Source organism: Chanos chanos, chromosome 8, assembly GCF_902362185.1.
Source record: "Chanos chanos chromosome 8, fChaCha1.1, whole genome shotgun sequence".
Classification (NCBI taxonomy): domain Eukaryota; kingdom Metazoa; phylum Chordata; class Actinopteri; order Gonorynchiformes; family Chanidae; genus Chanos; species Chanos chanos.
The window spans coordinates 25,264,954-25,284,667 of record NC_044502.1 but is presented as its reverse complement, the minus strand read 5'-3'; the positions used below and the strand labels follow the sequence as shown (position 1 = coordinate 25,284,667).

The 19,714-nt window shown below is 38.0% G+C and overlaps 1 protein-coding gene across 6 annotated transcripts; it reads left to right on the top strand.

Annotated features, from left to right (window-relative positions):
• The first annotated feature begins 830 nt into the window (after positions 1–830).
• etv1 (ETS variant transcription factor 1) lies at positions 831–19,114 on the top strand. 6 transcript variants are annotated; one of them, XM_030782211.1, is made up of 12 exons: positions 831–875; positions 1,230–1,308; positions 1,623–1,670; positions 6,752–6,805; positions 11,152–11,281; positions 13,024–13,212; positions 13,825–14,072; positions 16,822–16,890; positions 17,005–17,073; positions 17,351–17,520; positions 18,584–18,685; positions 18,893–19,114. In XM_030782211.1, the coding sequence occupies exons 1-12, from the start codon at positions 831–833 to the stop codon at positions 19,112–19,114; spliced, it is 1,425 nt and encodes a 474-aa protein (XP_030638071.1). The 6 variants fall into 6 exon arrangements, with proteins under 6 accessions (XP_030638071.1, XP_030638068.1, XP_030638070.1 ...); XM_030782208.1 differs by having other exon boundaries at positions 11,152–11,298; positions 13,002–13,212; XM_030782210.1 differs by having other exon boundaries at positions 1,221–1,308.
• The last annotated feature ends 600 nt before the right edge of the window (positions 19,115–19,714 follow it).

Sequence of the window (19,714 nt, the reverse complement as noted above, 5' to 3'; positions counted from 1 at the left end):
TGTCGCCTACCCCTGATTTACTATGACCTGTTCTTGATTTTTTTTTTAAAGGAGCACACTGGTAAAACATAAATAAGCAGTATTACCCAAAATAATGAAACATAATAATAGCACTGTGAATGTTAAGTTCATTAACCTGTGGAAAAAAGCTCATGATTGACAGGCAGAAATCTGATCCAGTAAGACAGTGACAACCAATAGGAGAGAGGGCGCCGACTGTTTAGATGGGAGGCCCGAAGAGGAGAAGGCAGCGAGAGCGCTGACTTGAGCGCTAGAGCAGAGTGTGGAGGTGCCAACTACGCATCAACTTCAAATTTCTTGTCTAGTATTACAAGACCCCAAAGAGTGAATGTGGTTCATTCTCTGCCGGTGAGTGCCCTTTTTAAACTTTACCATGTTTTGTTTTATTTTGGTTATTTTTTTTCTGGTTGTCGAAAACAGTTTCCTGAAGTCCATTCACTTTATCTTGCTTTGCATTTCATCGCCGGTCTCTACAAATGATCTACTTCATTTTATTATTAGGCTGGGATTCATATATGTAAAGGAGGATAGCGAAAAGCGTAAATCAAATCTTGTATCGCAGTCCCTCAAAGTTTGTAATCTTTGCAGATCAGCACAAGTTAGTGCAGAAAGTAGCAGCGTATCCGCATTTGTTGCTTAGTGAACGGCGCTTCTAGAAGCGGATCTGTCCCGCCAGTTCATTCATGTTTCTTGTTCCCCAAATAATCGCTTAGGCCATTTTGTTACTTTAAAGGGTGAAAGAACGGCGCAGTCAGCGAGGAGCTCCTGCTAATTGGTTATCAATCTAAATAGAGCCCTAAAGTCGCCGAATGGAGGGACGTTTCGACCAACAAGTGCCTTACATTAATTCTCATGTGAGTCGGTGATCATTTGATCTATGCCTAGACTATAAATAAAGTCAAGTAGAATTATGAGTAAATATAACATTAGTATAATTATCATTATAATTATGACTGTAATAAAACCATCGGTTGTGTTGCGATTTGATTTTTTTTAGAGCGTGCTTTCGTAAATATCTAGAGATTAAGGCTGCAATTTTAAAACTTCTGGTTTGTCACCGTCATCACGAAGATGTTTAAAGCTAAATAAATAATAGACAAATTAAATGTGTTGTAGTCAAATAACTTTTTTTTCCGTCTCCTGTTGGCTTCCAATGGACAACCTCGTTGGTAAAAATTGATCTGTTTTCTCATTTTTAGAATCCCCAGGAGAAAACCTCCAACTCAAAAGCAGCTAAGGACAGAAAAAGAAAATTAATTAACTCCGACCTGGCTTTGGACTCTCACGGTGAGCTTGAGGTGATGGCAGTGGTGATGGTGGGGGGACCAAGTTCATTTCACGGCTTCTTAACATTTCACAAAATGCAATTTACTTGTTACCACCTGCACTCACTCTAGCTTCAAAATCTCAATTACAACCCAGATTACTGTGAATATGTCTCAAAACAAGTTCTATCTAGATCTGAGTGGAGGTGAGGTGTTCAGCAAGATTGTAAAAACAAAACAAAAAACAACAACAAAAAAAACCCCCTATATATCCACATAGATTAGCTGCTGTGTTTTTTATTTGTCTCTAATATAATGCATGTTCTTTTGTTTCAGAGCTTTTTCAAGATCTAAGTCAACTTCAGGAGACGTGGCTAGCAGAGGGTAAGTGTCTGTATATTACATGATGCCTGACTTACTTAAAGTAGATGAACATTGTTGTAGATAAACAAGCATGCTTATGTTAAAAAAAAAGAAAGAAAAAGAGTGAGAGAGAGAGAGAAAGAGAGAGAGGGAGGGAAGGAGGGAGGGTGAAGGAGGGAAGGAGGCAATATCCCTCAAGTTATATTCTTAATGTGCAGTCCAATTAATGCGTCTGGAGAAGAGGCACCTCGTGTGTCATGCATACATTAGAGCTTCAGAAGAGCGCCAATCTTTTGGGAAACCAAGGAGGTTCTACTCGGAGTGTCATCACAAATTACCAGGAGAAGTCACACTCACACTCACTGTCTCCTTTACTTCTGACAAACGCTAATGCATGCGACTCACTACCAGTCGTAGCACTCTCTGCCTCTCTCTTTCTATCTCTCCTGCACTTGCTGTCTCACCCTCTCTTTTGACTTTTCTCACACTGTCTTTCTCTCCAAAACTCCACAGCTGTTATCTCTGCTGCTTTTGTTTTTGTTTTTGCTTTTTTCGTGGAGACTAGAAAAGACGTTGGTGTCTGAGTGACTGCTTCGAGATTTTTTATTTTATTTTATTTTTTTTTTCAATTTTTTAATTCTTATTTGTTTTGGTAATTTATTTGTTTTGTTTTCTAATGGCAAGACTTGCTGGTTGTGGTGGAAAACAGACGTGATGCTGCAGGACTTGAATGCAAGTGTATTCTTCCCACCTTGTTTACAACATCAACCTTTAGGTTAGTGCTGTTATGGCTGGACTTTTCTTATGAAATGCATGTTTTGTGTGCCAGCATAGTATTTCAATCTTTTTATGCGTTGAGACACTTATAATTGCAATTTACATGGTTTCTTCACCTAGTCATGCCACATACAACAACTACTTTGAAGTAGTCTATGAGTTGGTCCGAAATCCTTTCGCTTTTGTTGTTACTGCTGTTTTGGCAAGATTATGAAGTTTATACCTGAAGGGTAGAGCCTGCTTGTTGTGACCTGCTGTGTTGTCACTAATCGAAAGGATCTTATCACAGACAGAAGTTTCATTTTGGGTTTTTCGGTGATGTTACTGCGGTTGAAAGTGTGAAAGCAGAACCAGTATGAAAGACACAAATTAAACTCTAGGAGTTCCTTTATTTCACTGTTGGAATTCATTCTTAAAAAGCGCTTGTATGAATTGTGGACATTTGATCTGGTGTAAAACTGTTTCATTCTGTTCAATTGTTTTTTTGTACAAGGCGAAGAAAAAAAGAATGTGACGTCCATTTGAAATACTGTGAGATATGTTTAACTAACCTCAAGTGTCTGTAATCGTAAACTACAATATTTTTAACTGATGTGAAATATTTATGGTATTGTGAGTGTATGTGGTTTGAGAGGTTTTCGTTTAAGTGGTTCAATATGTAATCCCTTAAAGTTTGAATGATAAAGATCAGTTTTGTGGTAGTTTTTCAGCTTTGGTTCTTTTTATTTCTGTGTGTGTGTGTGAGTGTGTGTTAGTCCTCTCTTGACTGTTTCTGTGGTTGTATATGCTGATTTCTTGGGAGAAATCAGTGCTCAGAATGTAGAAAAAGAATAATGTGACATGAGTCGTCAGTAGTTACTTAAGCGCGCTATGAATAGGGCACTATGGATAGGGCACTATGAATAGTTTTGACCTATTCATCTTTTGTTAGTGGTGTTTTCTACTCATACACCACAAGGACCAGAATTCATAATATGCAAACATTAAGCAAACAAAGTCATCTATGGGTATGGAAAATTATGCAAACAGTTTTTTAGAATTAGTGCCAATGTTTTGCATTTTCCTTTTTTACTGAACAAATTTCACTAAACATGAAGATTAGTCTCTAAACAGACCCTTTGGAAAACAGCAAGACAGACACTCACACTTATTTTATGCTTCTGTATTTTATGGTAGTTTTTAAATATTTGATGGTAGTTCATATGTTTAATCATTGTACCTCGTGAAATATTTTAGGTTCAGTCCTTTGATTTTGTTACTTTGACATGACATTAGAAACAAATATGTATGAGAATCGTAACTCTCAATATTATTCTCTGCTTTTGACACAGCTGAGACGCACTCCAGCGTCCTTGAACACTGGTTAAAATGTTCTGTTACTTCATTCATTCTTTAACTGTTGAAATTATAGAAGAGAACTGATTACTTTTCCAAAATGGATTAAAATACTTTATTGAGTCATACACAGGTGTCAAAAAATCTCAATATTTAATACCCTAAGGTGGCTTTCATCTATTCTTTAATATATTTGAAAATGCTTGCGATATAATTGAGGACTTTTGAATGAAAACTTTACACTGTAGAATAGGTTGTGGAATGCATTATATCCGTTAACAAAAATTTGATTATAGAGAATACCCTGCAGGCTTTCTGAAAAGAAAAAAGGACATTTAAATATTTTAGAGTCACAAAGTGACCTCACACACTCTGGTTGCTCTTACTGCACGGAGGAGAGACAGTTCTGCCTGTCTGGAGTCTGCCTGTGTCGCTGGAAGAACGTCTAAAGATTGTGGATGTAATAAATGACTTCCTGTCCATTAAAGCCCAAAACGAATACCAACAGGACCAATCCCAATGATTTATAGGCTCAGGTAATTGGAAATAAGGGAAGGCAAGAGAAAGACTTATGTGCGGACGGCTGGATTTCCGACACTGTAGTCAAAAAGCCCTGACAAACTACCACTTGACAGGACTGTGTCGCTGGACAATGATGGACAGCTGCTTGATAGCTGAGCCATATGTCTAACTGGAGGTATGGGGGTGGGGGCGGCTACTATAATTAATGCATTATTTGATAATTTCATATTTCAGTAGTATCTGAAATGTTTCTACTGCTTCTCAATGCTTAGTTATTTTAGTGTATGAAAGGCGATGATGGCCATTGCATGGCTATGAAATTTTGACCAGGATATGAAATGGACAGGATAAAAGACATTTATACAGTTAGGAAATCAGTTGGTTACCAGAGTTGGAACATTTGTTCATCTCCCTTTCTGTGCCCCATTTTGTGTTTTGTTTCTTTTCCCCTGCACTGTTCAGTCTTCAGATGAGAATCAAGTAGGACAGGCTGACACCAAATTTCACATTGTTCTCTTTGGTGAAGTGCTTTAGACCGGGTCTGGATTTGACTCGCCTGTTTTTTTTTTTTTTTTTTTTTTTTAGTATTTATGTTCTTTTTCCTCTGCTCCTTTTTTCCTTTTCTTTTTTTCTTTTCTTTTTTTGTGAATGGCGGCAGCATTCCAGTTCTCCAGCTGTCCGCAGGAGTTGTTCCTGGGATCAGCTGTCCCATTCACAGGTTGCTTTGCATATCCTGCTGAGTCTGTTGGCAAGTTTCTCCCTCTCTCTTTCTCTCTTTCTCTCTCTCCTTCCTTCTGTCTCTCTCTCTCTCTCTCTCTCTCTCTCTCTCTCTATTTCTCTCTTTTCTTTCTCTCTCTATCCGCTTTCCTTTTTCTTGCTTCTCTCTTGCTTTGTTTTTTAACTGTATCACCCAATGCTTTCTTTCATTTTCTAATATGCACCAGTTTTCTATCTCTTGCTCTCTCTAGTCCCCTTTAACGGTTTCCTTTTTGGATCTTGACTCTTTTTTTAAGATTAAAATTCTGCAGATTGACTAATATGATGAGCAGCTATAGTTTTTTTGTTTGAATTATATTTATTGTACATATTATAATGAAATGGTTCAAGTCATGTAGTCTGGTACAGTGAGCTGTTTCACATAAGCTTTGTGACCGCTATCATACCACTTGAATCATTATATAGTCGCTTCACAGGACATTTCAGGTTTTGGATCTTTAATTTAAACGTAGAAAAGACTGGGAACAATAGAACTGTAGGTAACTGTTTTCCTGCTAGCATGTGTTTCTAAGTGTAACGTGAAATTTCACTTTGATTTGAGATTTGAGTTTTTATCCTTGTTTTAGTTTGATAAGGAGAGCAGAAATGTGTGAGGACCATGTGAAGTGGAACATGTGAAGTCTTTTTTTTCACATTTTCGATGTTGTCTACATTCAGTGACAAAAGAACACCCTGACCGAGAAGCTGTGAGATACAGATCACAGAAAGAGATGTTGTTGTTGTTGTTGTTGTTGTTTAGTTTTTGACTTCATTAAAGTAAATTTGAATTTAGTTCATGTCTTGACATGTTACTGTTGTTGTGAAAATGGAAATCCATATTTAGCAGGAATAAATAAACGTGCTAATAGCTTAGAGTGACAGAGTCTCCTGCTCCCCATTGCAATACTGCCTTTTTCATGGGGTTGAAGTAGAGGGACATAACAACTGTCTCTGAGTGTAAATATGTGTGATAAACAGGGCTTTGGCACACCTCATTATTTTGCCATTAGCCTTTCATGCCAGATTCACAGAAATACAGAGAAGATAGAGCTGATTTTTTTGTTTTGTTTCTTTTTTTGGATCAGTAGACCTCATGAGTGCAAAAGCACGGGTGGACAGACCAGTGGCTCCTTCTCCTTTTATCAGTGAATTTTAACGGTGTTGTGGTCAGAATGGTGAAGTTTTTATGACACCCCATCTTCTAATGAAAAAATGTAATGTCATCATTTTTACAATAACATCATAATAATTAAGCCTTCTTTTTTTTTTTTTTTTTTTACATGGTTGAGATGTTGAGAATTGCTTGTAAGACTTGATCTGGGTTAAGATTCTTCTCACAGGATTTATGATTTTCACTTTATTTGTATTGCAAATGTGATAAATTAATTGATTGATTTTAATATCTCTCATCTTGAGAGAGAAAAATTTCTCTGTTTCACGTTCACTTGCACCCGCTCTGATCCCAAACCAGAGGCCAGTGTTATTAGGTTATTATTGTTTTGAATTATTATGAGATCCAGGATGTGCATATCACAAATCCTGTGCGTTATATGTCCTCTAAAGAAATTTTTAGTTCGTCTAGTGCTTCACATTCACGGAAAGCTTGAATTTGCATTGTTTGAATTGTGTGTGTAAACTAAAGCATACATTTGCCAGACAAATAACAAAAAACGCTACAACTGACTGTTCCCGTTTTTTCTTTCTTTCTTCAGCTCAAGTTCCTGACAATGATGAGCAGTTTGTTCCAGATTTTCAGAGTGAAAACTGTAAGTAATGTGTTTTCTCCCTGTTTTTTCCCACTATTTTCCTTGTTTACCGCTTATTTTGTCATGAGGTCTGAGGTTTGTTTTGGAAATTGATTCAAAGGGAATTACTCTTAACAACAAATCTCAAATGCTGCATATTAAAATAACCAACAAATAATTCCATCACGTAATATTGCTTTATTGGTGACAGAGTGAAAATTAACGTTGTGTGACACTCTTAACCTGCGCTCAAGGAGCATTATTTTATTATATACTGTAGAGATATGAGTTAATGTATATGAGATATTTGTTGTGTGTGAGTTAATGTTTCACACTGAATACCCTCTGACTCGTGACTGGCGGTCTATAGGATGTCTAGTGATGGTCATGGGAAGTCCTCGAAGCGTGCTGATATCATGCTGCCGTCTACACAAGTCTCCTCTGGGCTGAGTGTGGCATGTAATGCTGTGCCAGCCTATGGTTTTGCACAGTAGCCAAAAATGCCTAGGTAATCCAGGACTTAAAAAGGGAGTGCTTTTTTAGTTATTACTTTTCCAAAAGTCTTATTTTCACTGGCTGCTTTTGTAGTTTGTATTTTTAATTCAAATGTGTTTTTTGTTCACTCTATTTGTGGATAGTGTCAGAGTTTCTAGGGATCTATTCCAAGTTGCCACATAAATTTCCTCAAATTTTATTTTATATTTGCTATATGGAAGTTGTCTTAAATCAGAAATATATTATATTGTATGTATCCCATATGAAAATCATCTTAAATCAGAAGTGGAGCCATTCACAACTATTTATGTGCAAACCTCTGTTCTCGCTCATGGACTCCTGCGCTCAGCGCTTTGTAGATTGAACGTGTCATGATTAATATAACTGTAGACCATTAGATAAATTCGTTCCTTTCTCCACCTCAGACCTTCTGAAATGTTGTGATGATAACAGCCTACCAGCAGCACTATGGGGCTATGCTCGACCTAAAAAAATACCTAAGAATATTTAAAACTAATCTATCCGCATTTCAAAAACATATCAATATTCGGTCACTTTTAGAATTTCATATGTTTTCATATGGTTAAAAATTAAGCATCTAAACACAAGAGCTCAGACTACTGACACCATTTGCTGAACATTGGGTTGAGCTAAAAGTAAACTTTTATACATGGTTTAGATGTTGAGAATTGCTTGTAAGACTTGATCTGGGTTAAGATTCTTCTCACAGGATTTATGATTTTCACTTTATTTGTATTGCAGATGTGATGAATTAATTGATTTATTTTTATATCTCTCATCTTGAGAGAGGAAAATTTCTCTGTTTCACGTTCACTTGCACCCGCTCTGATCCCAAACCAGAGGCCAGTGTTATTAGGTTATTATTGTTTTGAATTATTATGAGATCCAGGATGTGCATATCACAAATCCTGTGCGTTATATGTGCCTAAGAATATTTATGCCTAAGAATATTTAAAACTAATCTATCTGCATTTCAAAAACATATCAATATTCGGTCACTTTTAGAATTTTATATGTTTTCATATGGTTAAAAATTAAGCATCTAAACACAAGAGCTCAGACTACTGACACCATTCTCTGAACACTGGGTTGAGCTAAAAGTAAAATCACGGCTGGCTGTGTGTCGTGGTTTGATTTGTTTGTTGTTGTTGTGGTTGTTGTTTTTGTTTTGTTTTGGTTTGGTTTTTTTTTGTTGCGGGTTTCTGCTGTTGGAGAGTTCCTATCGTAGGGAATAAGGGTTTTTTTTGGCATGGAGGTATGGGTAGGGGCAGGAGAGGGCCAGGCAGATGGCAGAATGCCGAGCGTATGACGGTAGGGCTCCAGTGTGACTATCCCAGCCTGCAGCCATCCCATATGGGTTTACCATGATGAGAGTTGGGAGGAAGGGAGGGGGAGAGAGAACCACCACTTTTGCCTGAGTCACTTCCGCCGAGCATGTACCGCACTGGTAGAAAAAGCAGTGAAACTTCTCATTTGGGCAAAAAATACTTGAGATAGCTTGGAAACTAAACGTTTTCATCTTTGATTTTTTTTTTTTTACATTATTCATAGAAGTGTTTTATTTGTGCTTTCAATTACACATGTTATCTGATTCAAAATTTAAACATCCTTTTATGATTTGCTACTTTTCCCATATGAATGGGTGAGTGTTGTGGTAAATTTGACAAGCTGGTTCAGTGCACTGAGACAATAAAAACGTAGATTGTTTAATATACAGACCTTGAATGAAACTGAAAGTACTTGGAGATACCGAGATACAGTGAGTAATAACTACACACTGTTATCAAAGTGGGTACGCATCCACTTTGAAGAAAAATGAAAGACACGCACTTAGCAGGCACCGTGGTCACATGTTCATATTATGATCAATGTCAAGTCAACATGCTGTCAGATATGAACATCTCAGAATTAAAAATGCCCGCCAGTATTTCAAAGACTTTACCATTTTGCTACTGTAATAACAGAAACATTCGTATTGGTGCTTGAATTTGTAAAAAAAAAAAAAAAATCATAAGCACATATGCAATGAAGCACTTATTTTGCTTTTTTGTGACTATATATAAAATATCAGTAATTGAAATTTTAATGTTTGGTCATATTTTAGTAAAAATTTTGCGTCTGACGAAAGTAACTGTAGAATGAACTTGTTTTGTGTAGTCATATAGATGCTTTATCTCCTAATGTTTCACTCACAGTTTCCAATTTGACTAAAAAGGCACAAATGCTTTGTGGGTTGTGATGTGGAGCTGAGGGAGAAAATGTCATAACCAGGCGTTTAAAAAGGCTTGTTTGAAATTGCTGCAATCTGGCAGTAATGGGAGACCTGTTGTGCAGTCACTTGTGTGAGAAACCACAATGACAATCGGAAGAATCTACTCAGCTGAGGGACACATACATTCTCTATTGATTTGTGTACCATTATTCTGCAGGATAAAATCTATAATGACATTTTTATATTTTTCTTTTTTTAATTTTCAAGTGGTCTTTCATTTAAAATAAATTACTTTTCAAATTCATTACAAATATTGATGAAAACAATGGAAAATATAACAACAACAATAATAATAATAATAATAATAATAATAAAAATAATAATAAGGCCAAACAATGACTGACAATCTGTTACTGTATAAAACAAATATGATTTATTTTATTACTAGTTTTTAGGTTTTTGCATCGTTAGTTTCAAATATTATTAAATTTTAGTAAATTTTAGTAAATCTTACAATGCTACAGGACTACAAAGAGTAAAATGTAACTCATCGTATATTTGTTTCTGTTTGCCTCTTTTAAATGGACTTACCATGATACACATTAAAGTAATTAGAATATGTCATGGAGTTTATCTCAAAACGTGTCATTAATTTTTCAGTCTGTTGTCATCCTGCTATAAGTTCTCCACTTCTGTTATTGCTTAATTAGCCTCCTAAATCCTCTGCTCAGCATGTAATTCTGTTCACTGTTGTCAGAGTCTCTCTTTCTAGATTCTTTCTGACCTCCGATCAATGACCCCAAAAGGTCAACTCTCTGGGCGCAGTCCCTTCTTTTTTCACTGCCTTGTGTGCTCATGTACCTGTGGATACTACTGTCAGCTGTGGTGTCAGCACTCGGACACACAATAATCACACACTGCCAAGTTTTCAGGCTTCTCAGGGCCTCACAGATTAACAAAAAGAAAAAAAAATAATAACAATAAAAGCAAGAAAGCTGACAAGATGGAATGTAATGGTATCGTGGGATTTTAATGGGGTTATATAAACTGACAGACAGGCTGATAGACAGACAAACAGACAGATAGACAGGCGGATAGATAGATAGATACAGATACAGTTAGTTTTTGTCTACAGAACATAGTCAGTGTCTACAGCAGAGTGATGTTCTCAGCCTTACTCAGTGCTCCATATCCTGCATAAGGGCTTAGGCTAGTGCTGCTGATCCCATTCAGAACACAAAGGGATAGCTGATTTCCATGAATGATTTCCTTGAACAGTTGTTATTTTAAGTCTATCTTTCCACACTAGACATTAGATTTTCACTCGAAGAAACCTGAGGGCTTATGGACTATGCCACATTGTCTGTGCTGCCAAAAAATTACCACTGTTTACATGCAAAACCTGCTGTTACTGATTAGCTGGGCCTTAGGTCGCATTTTGACTTTCTATAAAACTAATTTGTCTCTTTGAGACAGCTTGAAATAATTTGAAATTATTTGACAGTGAGCTCTACCAAATTAAAGCAAGCTACATTAGTTTCTTGTGTCATTCACTTGTACACAGAGATAACTGTTGATCTGGATATGTTGTGGTTGTGGTTAATGTGTAGTGTTGTTGGTCTGTCTTTTTTTCGTGCAGTGGCATTCCATAGCTTCCAGTTGAAGATCAAGCGGGAACCTCACAGTCCGTGTGCAGAGCTGGGGTCCAGCTGTAGCCAGGAGAGGCACTTCAAGCTCCACTATGGAGAAAAGTGTCTGTACAATATCAGGTATGCCCAAGGACAGACCCGCAAAATCCCCAGATTGTACGATGGGCAGAATTTACAGTTGATTAGTACTCTCACAGTCAAAGGCTAAACCTCAGAGCAGTTCATTATTATTTAAAAAATAACACACAATGAACACATGTTTGGTCAGAATCAGTTTTCCTCCAATCATGGTAGCTCTCTCAACGCTGTCTACTTGCTGGATGATTTTATGCTAAATTCTGCGCAGTGCTGGTGAGTCAATGTCATCATGGCAAACAGCTGCCAAATGACAGTTTGTAACAGTTTACACTATAAATCCAACCTTTTGAAAAGAACTTCATCATAAGAATTTATGTATTCTTGTAAAGGAGAGGTTGGAAATACCCAAAGCCAGATTAAAAGCCACATTTTGCAGAATGGTTGTATTATGATTTTTAGTCACTAATTACACTGTATAAGCCAGATGGAACACAGGTTATGTTAACTGGTAAAATATTGAAAACACTTCTTTGCTTGTCTTGTATCTCTAATTCTACATCATATGCATTTTAAATACTCTTCTGGCAGTTAGCATGTATTTGTAATTTTGACGTTAGTTTGTTAATTTGCACTGGTTTCTTTGTTTACTGTATTTTTTCTCTGTTTTTCCCATATCAAACAATGACTGCATTTGACAGATCTAACAACTCAAACATATATAAACTATGCTACACTGACGTTCATAGTATTTACTGAGGTGTGTCTGTGTTATGCCGTAGTCTGTATATCCATTTTAGTTATATGCATTCTGATTCAGGTGATATCACTCTTCACACATAAATATAAAAAGATAAACTATAAAGACAGGTAAGTTCAGTACTGATGTTTTAACGTTTCTCACTCTAGGGTAATGGTGCTGTTTTCCAAGCCAACTTGCAGGTATAGCTCAGAGTGGTCTGAATAAGGTGCACATACTAAATGGAAAGAAGAAAAAAAAATCCACAGTAACCAAATGACAAAAGAGAGTATTAAATGGAATAAATGGCCTTTTTATAAAGCAAGCAACTACATGGTTGCCTGGTTACAGTCTTTTCTCTATTGATTTGATTTGAGATTTATGACATTTGTGGCAGGTTTTTTTTCTTTTTTTCAAGAGGCCAACCTGCTTCCACAAGGCAAATGGCACTCAAGTGAAGCCACCACCTGAGTGATAATGACACTCTATTTAAGACGGTGCAAAATCTGTGGAGGCCTAAAGATTGAGTCTTGCCTTTTGAGATCCTACTATATGTGTATGAACTGAACAAAATTACATTTCATAACAGTTTGCTTTGGAAATGGGTTTGGAATCACTGTATTTAACATGCTACTCTGTGGGGTTTGTTGCATTCAGTATACCCAAGTTTTTATTTAGGAATATTCATCTTTCCTGTTGTGTAGTGTTGCAGTTTTGCAGACATGCAGTTCTTTGAACATGACTTTGAGGAGTTCCTGGTCTTATATCTGAGCCATAAAACCATTTGGGTATTGCATATTGCAACAAAGCAGAATTCCTTTGCAGGCTCCTAAAATGTCCCTGGGTGATTAACACAGAATTCCCTTCAAGATTTTACTCCCTTCTTAGACTAGAGGTGCTATGCACTAGATCTGCATTTCTTTTTTCACATATGAAATTTTATATATAATTTCTAGTTTCATGCAGTCAGTTGCTAGTTAGTTGTAGTTAGTCAAATGTGACTGTTATACTAAACTCCTTCTGGTTTTTTTTTTGTGGATTTTTCCAGTGCCTATGAGCAGAAGCAGCCTACAGGAATGAAACCCTCCAGCCCAGCAACAACTCCCTGTAGCACCCCTGTGTCCCCGCGGCACCATGCGTCTCCCAGTGCTGCACCCACGCCCAAACCAGACAGAACATACCCCCATTTGGCCCCCACCCAGCCTATCCCTGATGGCACCTTCTCTATGGACCACAGGTACTGCTCATCCTCACAGCTGCACACAGTAACGTCGGCAAAAAATGAAAATTAAAGATATAATGTATCACCAGCCTAATCAGATTTTACACTGACAGTATCTGCAGTGTTAAATCAAGGTTAGATCATCATAGATTTTTTTTGCTTTTACTGATGTTTCAGGATGATTCAATAGGTAACGGTTTAGGTAAGAAGACAAGAATTATTAAAGGCAGCTTTACAAGTCAAAAAAAAAAAAGGATGATTCAATATGTCTTATCTGCTCTGTTTGCTCTACTTTGCAGACTAAATGCTGATCTGACATCAAATACATACATGTTAAAATGGATAAAGTGAATATATTTGTGTTTTTTAAAAGGATAATTTTACCATGATTTTATGCCCTAAATTTGGCCCACTGATCCTAGGACAACAGATGAAAAGCAAGATTTTTTAAATGATTATTTTCCAGTTTACATTTATTTACTGGGAATATTAGCTGTGTTACCTGGACATATAATCTAAAGAAATTGTCTTATGAAGTGAACTGGTGGTATATTTTGGTATTGTATATGTTTGTGATATATGTTTGTATTTTATGTGTTTGTTGTATATGTTTGTGTGATTTAACAGATTTCGGCGTCAGTTGTCAGAACCCTGTCACTCATTCCCGTCTCCACCCTCTATGGCTCGGGATGGGCGCCCCATATACCACAGACAGATGTCTGAGCCCAGCATCCTGTTCCCACCTCAGGGGTTCAAGCAGGAATACCCGGACCCTCTCTTCGAACACCCGGCCATGGTAGGAGCCCCAGTATCCCAGGCGTATCCCCAGTCTATGATGATCAAACAGGAGCCTCGGGATTTCACTTACGACTCAGGTCAGTCAAATTTATGACATTTTAAAATATCTCTCAGTTTATGGCTTATATACTGGTCCCAGTGCACTGAAAGTGGCAGAACAGGAAATCAAGAGGGAGCGATGATTACTATGTCACTGGATTTGTGTTTGCTCTTTTTAAAGGATGTTTTAAAATATGATTTTTCCCGCGTGAACAACACAAACAACTTAATTATTACATTTGACATGCCTAAAGGAATCCAGAAGGTATCAGAGAGTGATGAGTTGCAAAAACATTACAATAAAAAGCTTAGATTGTTCTGGAAACACCACCCTTATAATTCCTGTGGTAAAATGAGATAGTTACTGCTTTGAGGGATGGGGAAGCTGATACAGTTGGAGCATTATTAGAGTAAAGAGGGTCTGGTAGCTGAAACTGTTGATGGGGTCTAATTTCCTGAAGGCCTGGTTTTGCCTGGTCACCTCCCCCATCCTCCTTTGCTCTCTCTCCTGGAGAGGGGGCCCCTAATCTCTCCCCCAGGGCCTCAGGCTGCCGGTCCAGCATTGGCATGAATGAGCTGCTTTGGTCTCGTTCATTCATAAAAATGAAGGTGGACTATAGTGGGCTGTCGGGAAGAAGGTACACAGTGGCTGCTCCCCAGCTGCTTCCTGTACTGATTATTTGTAATCCAAACAGCGCTTGGACTGCTCTGAAACTCCAGTTGCGTGCTTAGCTAACAGCCCCCTTGTGAAGTGCATTCCAGCCGGATCGGGCAGGAGAAGAAAAACAGAGCAAGCTCTCAAATTGGTTCAGTTGTGTAGACTTCAGCATTGCAGGTCTTTAGCCAAGTATTGAAACGGACTTATTTTTACAGAGTGTTTGGTTTGAAACAATACATTTTTGCAATTTTAGCTATTAGCATATCAGCACATGTCAATATTTGTATACCCCTGTTGAGTTTTTTCACATAGGGGTAATAATTCTGAATAATGTGTTTTGAAACAATAGCCATAAATGAGAAAGAGTGGACCTTATTTGTCTTTACTGATTTGTGCATAAAAATGACAAGAAACATTATGATGCAAACCTTTATTTTGTGGTAACAATTTTTATGTTCAAATAATTTGTCCAGCTGGTCCAGACCTGTTCTTGGTTTAGCCTTTTTTAACACCGTGTTAAAGCTAAATGCATGTTGTTTACTTATGCTAGTGATCATTTCCATATGATGTATAGTACATCTTTGATCCTCATGTCATTGTTGTGCTGCATATTGTCTAGCAGGTGAGGCAAACATTTCAGTTGCCTAACCAAGTCCAGTTATAAATATATTCAGTGATGACAGAGCTTGTAAGAGGGCTTGTAAGACAGGTAACAGGTCTTGTAAGACAGGTACTTGTGCAGCTGAGTGTATGGAAGTACAAATGTAAGATCCTTTCAGTCAGTAAAACAGTGTGGACTTACGGTGGTTCACATATTGTCAGTGGGCTAAAGGATAACAGTTCGTCAAACTGGATAATGATAAGATGAGACATGTGGTGAACAATTAGCGTTACGCTGAGACAATCTAGATTATTAGGAAAATTTTCTATTATACACTGCTATGTGATAGTATAGTTTAATGACCCTTGTAAAATGCACAATGAAGGGAATTTTGGGCTTTTGGAAGAAACTGAAAATGCTTCCTTTTGAAAGGATTGTATAGAGGGAGTCGCTTGTGAACACACCTCATAAAGTTGTTTTTCAACAGGGTCTGATTCACTTATGCTCAACCTGCTGAACAAAAAGCTTTTTTTTGGCTGTATCTCTTTTTACATAACCTTCTTTTCTGCTTTAAGAACACAACTTTTTTATGTGATATATGTGTGTATGCATGTGTTTATGCATTTATTTATTTTCTATTGCCATTTGCAACATCTTCAAGTTGAACATTTGGAGGCTAGTATTCCCGAGGCACTGAGGTGTGTGATTTGGTGTGATTTGGTGGTTGTTGCACAGCATGGGTGTGCATGTCCTACTTAGAGACATATTTGGGAGACATCAGTACATACAAGCAGATATGTGTGCGCGCGTGTGTGTATGTGTGTGAGTGCGTGTGCACAAGTCTGTGTGTACGCACATGTAGAAACCCATTTATGACCATTTGAAAAATGTGTCCGAGGGACACAGGACCAAAGGACAATGAACAAAACACCATGGTCATATCAATATCCAGCTGCATCATATTATGTGGAAGAGACCATCATTGTGTTTGGTATCTCCGCCCAGCCATTTAGAAGAATTTATTATTGCTCATGAAGGAGCTTGTTTGTTGTCTTGTGTTTGCTGTAGAGAGGATGAGTAGGCCATTGTGTAATTGAATTAATGGTAATTTCCTGGACAAGGCCATTATGGTGATGAAGCTCTCCGAGATGTTTATAGCTTTAAATGAACAGGCCTTAGCCACTTTATTGAGCCTTCACTGTTCCTTCAGTTTTGACTGAATCATGGCCTGGCCCACTGACATGAATGATGCCAGGGTGCCAATGAGATCAAATAAGACTGTTTTTTTGGGGGGGGGGTCCTTTTGCCCTGACATTTCTGTATCTTTATAGTTGTGCATTCATGTAGAAATGGAGCTTTTGTATATATTAACATAAAGTACATATTCCATTAATGATATAAAGACTTACAGTGAGAATGAAGAACACAAGTAATCATTTTAATAAATGGTTAAAAACATTTACAACACTGTTCAGAGTTTAATTTTCACAGAGTTTAATATTTACACTTTTATGTTTGTATTCTACAGAAGTGCCTAGCTGTCACTCTGTCTATTTGAGACAAGAAGGGTACTTGGCTCATGCCAATAGAGCTGAAGGTAAAGACTGGATTATTATCATTATAATTTCATCTCATACGTTTGGTCTATTGGATCAGGTGAAACATTGATCTGTGAAGTAAAAAACATGTTTTGTCTGTCTCTCTGCAGCAGGCTGTATGTTCGATAAAGTCGCTAGACACTTTTATGATGACACGTGTGTGGTCCCTGAAAAAACGGAAGGTAAGTTTCCTGTTTATTGGTAGATAAATGTACTTTAAAGGCATTAAAGTGTAAATATACAACACATGCTATAACATTTAAGATAAAGAGTACTCTTTTTTTATAGTAGAAAAATTAGTGATAATCAGTCACATCTATTCACATCTATAATATTTGCATTCATCCTACAGTCATTTTAAGTATACAATTCTTGGTTGGATTTTCATATAGCTGAGCGTGATGTGTGACATGGCTATATTTAAAAAAAGGCCTTCCCCTCTGTCGGCTCTGTCACCAGGTGACATTAAACAGGAGACGGGGCTTTTCCGTGAAGGCCCGACCTATCAGCGCAGAGGATCTCTGCAGCTCTGGCAGTTTCTTGTGGCTCTATTGGATGACCCATCCAACTCACACTTCATCGCCTGGACAGGCAGGGGCATGGAATTCAAACTGATCGAGCCAGAAGAGGTAGAGAACACCAGTAACAAGTTCTCAGTTTTTGACACGCTTTAGCTTATTGTTTTCCTGTTTGGAATGAACTGTGTGGTCCTGTAATTAGAACTGTGAGGGGTAAGAATAACCAAGGTACTATTTCAAAATCCTAAGTCTGTGTTTTTGTGCAAGTAAACATATGAATAGCAGCACTAAAATAGTAGACCTCGTCTTCCTTAAAATGACACATGATACTAGTTAATAGAGAACACTGCATAATATCTAGCAACCCAAAACCGTTCACCAGAGAGCTGACTGTTAAATATTTCATGATATGGTCTCTCTGAGAGGGAAATCTGTGCCGATGCCAAAGATGTCTGAGGGAGGTGTGAGGATTAACAATGACACGTTTATGTGTCACATTATGGACAGTGTCAGTCAGAGAGCTGGGCACAGGAGCCTGACGTGAGAGAGAGAGGGAGAGAGAGACTTGGCTGCAGTCCACAGGGCAGCTGCAACAAACAGGGGGGCCATTCATGTCATCAGGTGATCGAAAAGCGCCGAGTTTTTGGGCCTGGCAACGGTTGCAAAATTTCCCCCTCTGTCATGGGCAGGTGTAAAAAGAAAATGAGCAGCGCTCTGGGAGTGAAAAGGCACACAAGCGTTAGAGTGTGAGGCTTCTGGAAGAGTGAGGCTGGGGGCTGGGGGGTGGGAGGGAGCTTGGAGAGGAGGGGGAGAGTCAGGGTGGTTTGTGTAGTAAGTGGGTGGTCTGGTCGACAGGTGCCGCAACATCTGCCATGCTTCACCGTCCTAATGAACATGTCTCTGATTGGAGGTGTGGTTACACGATCATGTTGAAAGTGTGCTTTTACAAATGATTAATAAGTGTCTGTGTGTGTGTGTGTGTGTGTGTGTGTGTGTGTGAGTGAGTGGGTAAATGTGTCTTTGTCTTTAAATGACAATTGCGTCCATGTTAAAATCTGTACGATAGTGAGTGAGTGAAAAGACTTCTTTTTGAAATGTTCTTTGTGGAAGGTCATTGCATAATGGTTATAATGATTTAATCCATAATTGCGAACTTTGTTTGCGTTTTACTAAGGTGGCACGACGCTGGGGAATTCAGAAAAATCGACCAGCCATGAATTACGACAAACTCAGTCGATCATTACGCTACTATTATGAAAAAGGAATCATGCAAAAGGTAAAAGGGCTTTGTATCAATGTACTGAAAAAAATCTTTGAGAGATATCTTTTTAATGTCACCTTACAATGACCACATTTCCTAAGACTTTAAGCCTATGCTAAAATAACATAATGGCTGGTTCAACCATTTTGGCCTTGAACTGACTGAAAACTTGTTTTACGATTCGAGGCATATCTGATCCATTGTGTTTTTGTGATTCTTCAGGTGGCAGGGGAAAGATATGTTTACAAATTTGTGTGCGACCCAGAGGCGTTGTTCTCCATGGCGTTCCCAGACAATCAGCGGCCTGTGCTGAAAACCGATATGGAGCGACAGATCAATGAGGAAGACACGGTTCCACTGTCGCACTTTGATGAAAACATGCCGTATGTACAAGAAGGGACGTACTGCAACCCACATCCCTACCACGAGGGTTATGCCTATTGACGCCTACGTACACAGCCAGACTCCAGCCTGCTGCCACAGACGACTGTAAATGGCTGAGTTTTCTGCTATTTCAGGCTTCTTCTGACCCTCTCTCTCTCTCTCTCCCTCTCTCTCTCTCTCTCTCTCTCTCTCTCTCTCTCTCTCTCGGTTCAACGTCTCAACTGATTCCCAGGACAAAGAGTGCACTTTATAAACAGAGACTGGCTTTGCGTAACCTGCTGACATAACTAGTCGTTCATTTGATGTTTATGTTTCTCTATTAAAAGGGGGATGGGGTTATTTCCGCATGCCATATTCACAAAGATGAGGACTCTTAAGGAGACAACATTTTTCTGGAGTGATGGCTCTGTCTATGTTTGGTTAGTTATAGTTTGGAACATATGAATGAATAAAACACAGTCTCCATCACCACAATATATGCTGATGTACCCAGGTTTTTTTTGCATTTCTTTTTTTTAATCAAGTAACTGAAGTAAAAAAATGTTTTGTTATGGAGTAAAAAACCTCTTAACATTGACGAGAAATGAGCACATATACTGGAATGAGAATGTTACTCAAAATTGGTACTTGCCTAATCATAAGCAGATGTGCTAAAGCTGT

Bases quoted from the DNA above. Each gene is read 5' to 3' on its own strand.
- etv1 (XM_030782208.1), top strand. From the start codon at position 831: ATGGAGGGACGTTTCGACCAACAAGTGCCTTACATTAATTCTCAT. The intron at 876-1,229 runs GTGAGTCGGTGA...TAGAATCCCCAG, and splicing joins TGCCTTACATTAATTCTCAT to GAGAAAACCTCCAACTCAAA. The intron at 11,299-13,001 runs CCCGCAAAATCC...CTCCTTCTGGTT, and splicing joins CAGGTATGCCCAAGGACAGA to TTTTTTTTGTGGATTTTTCC.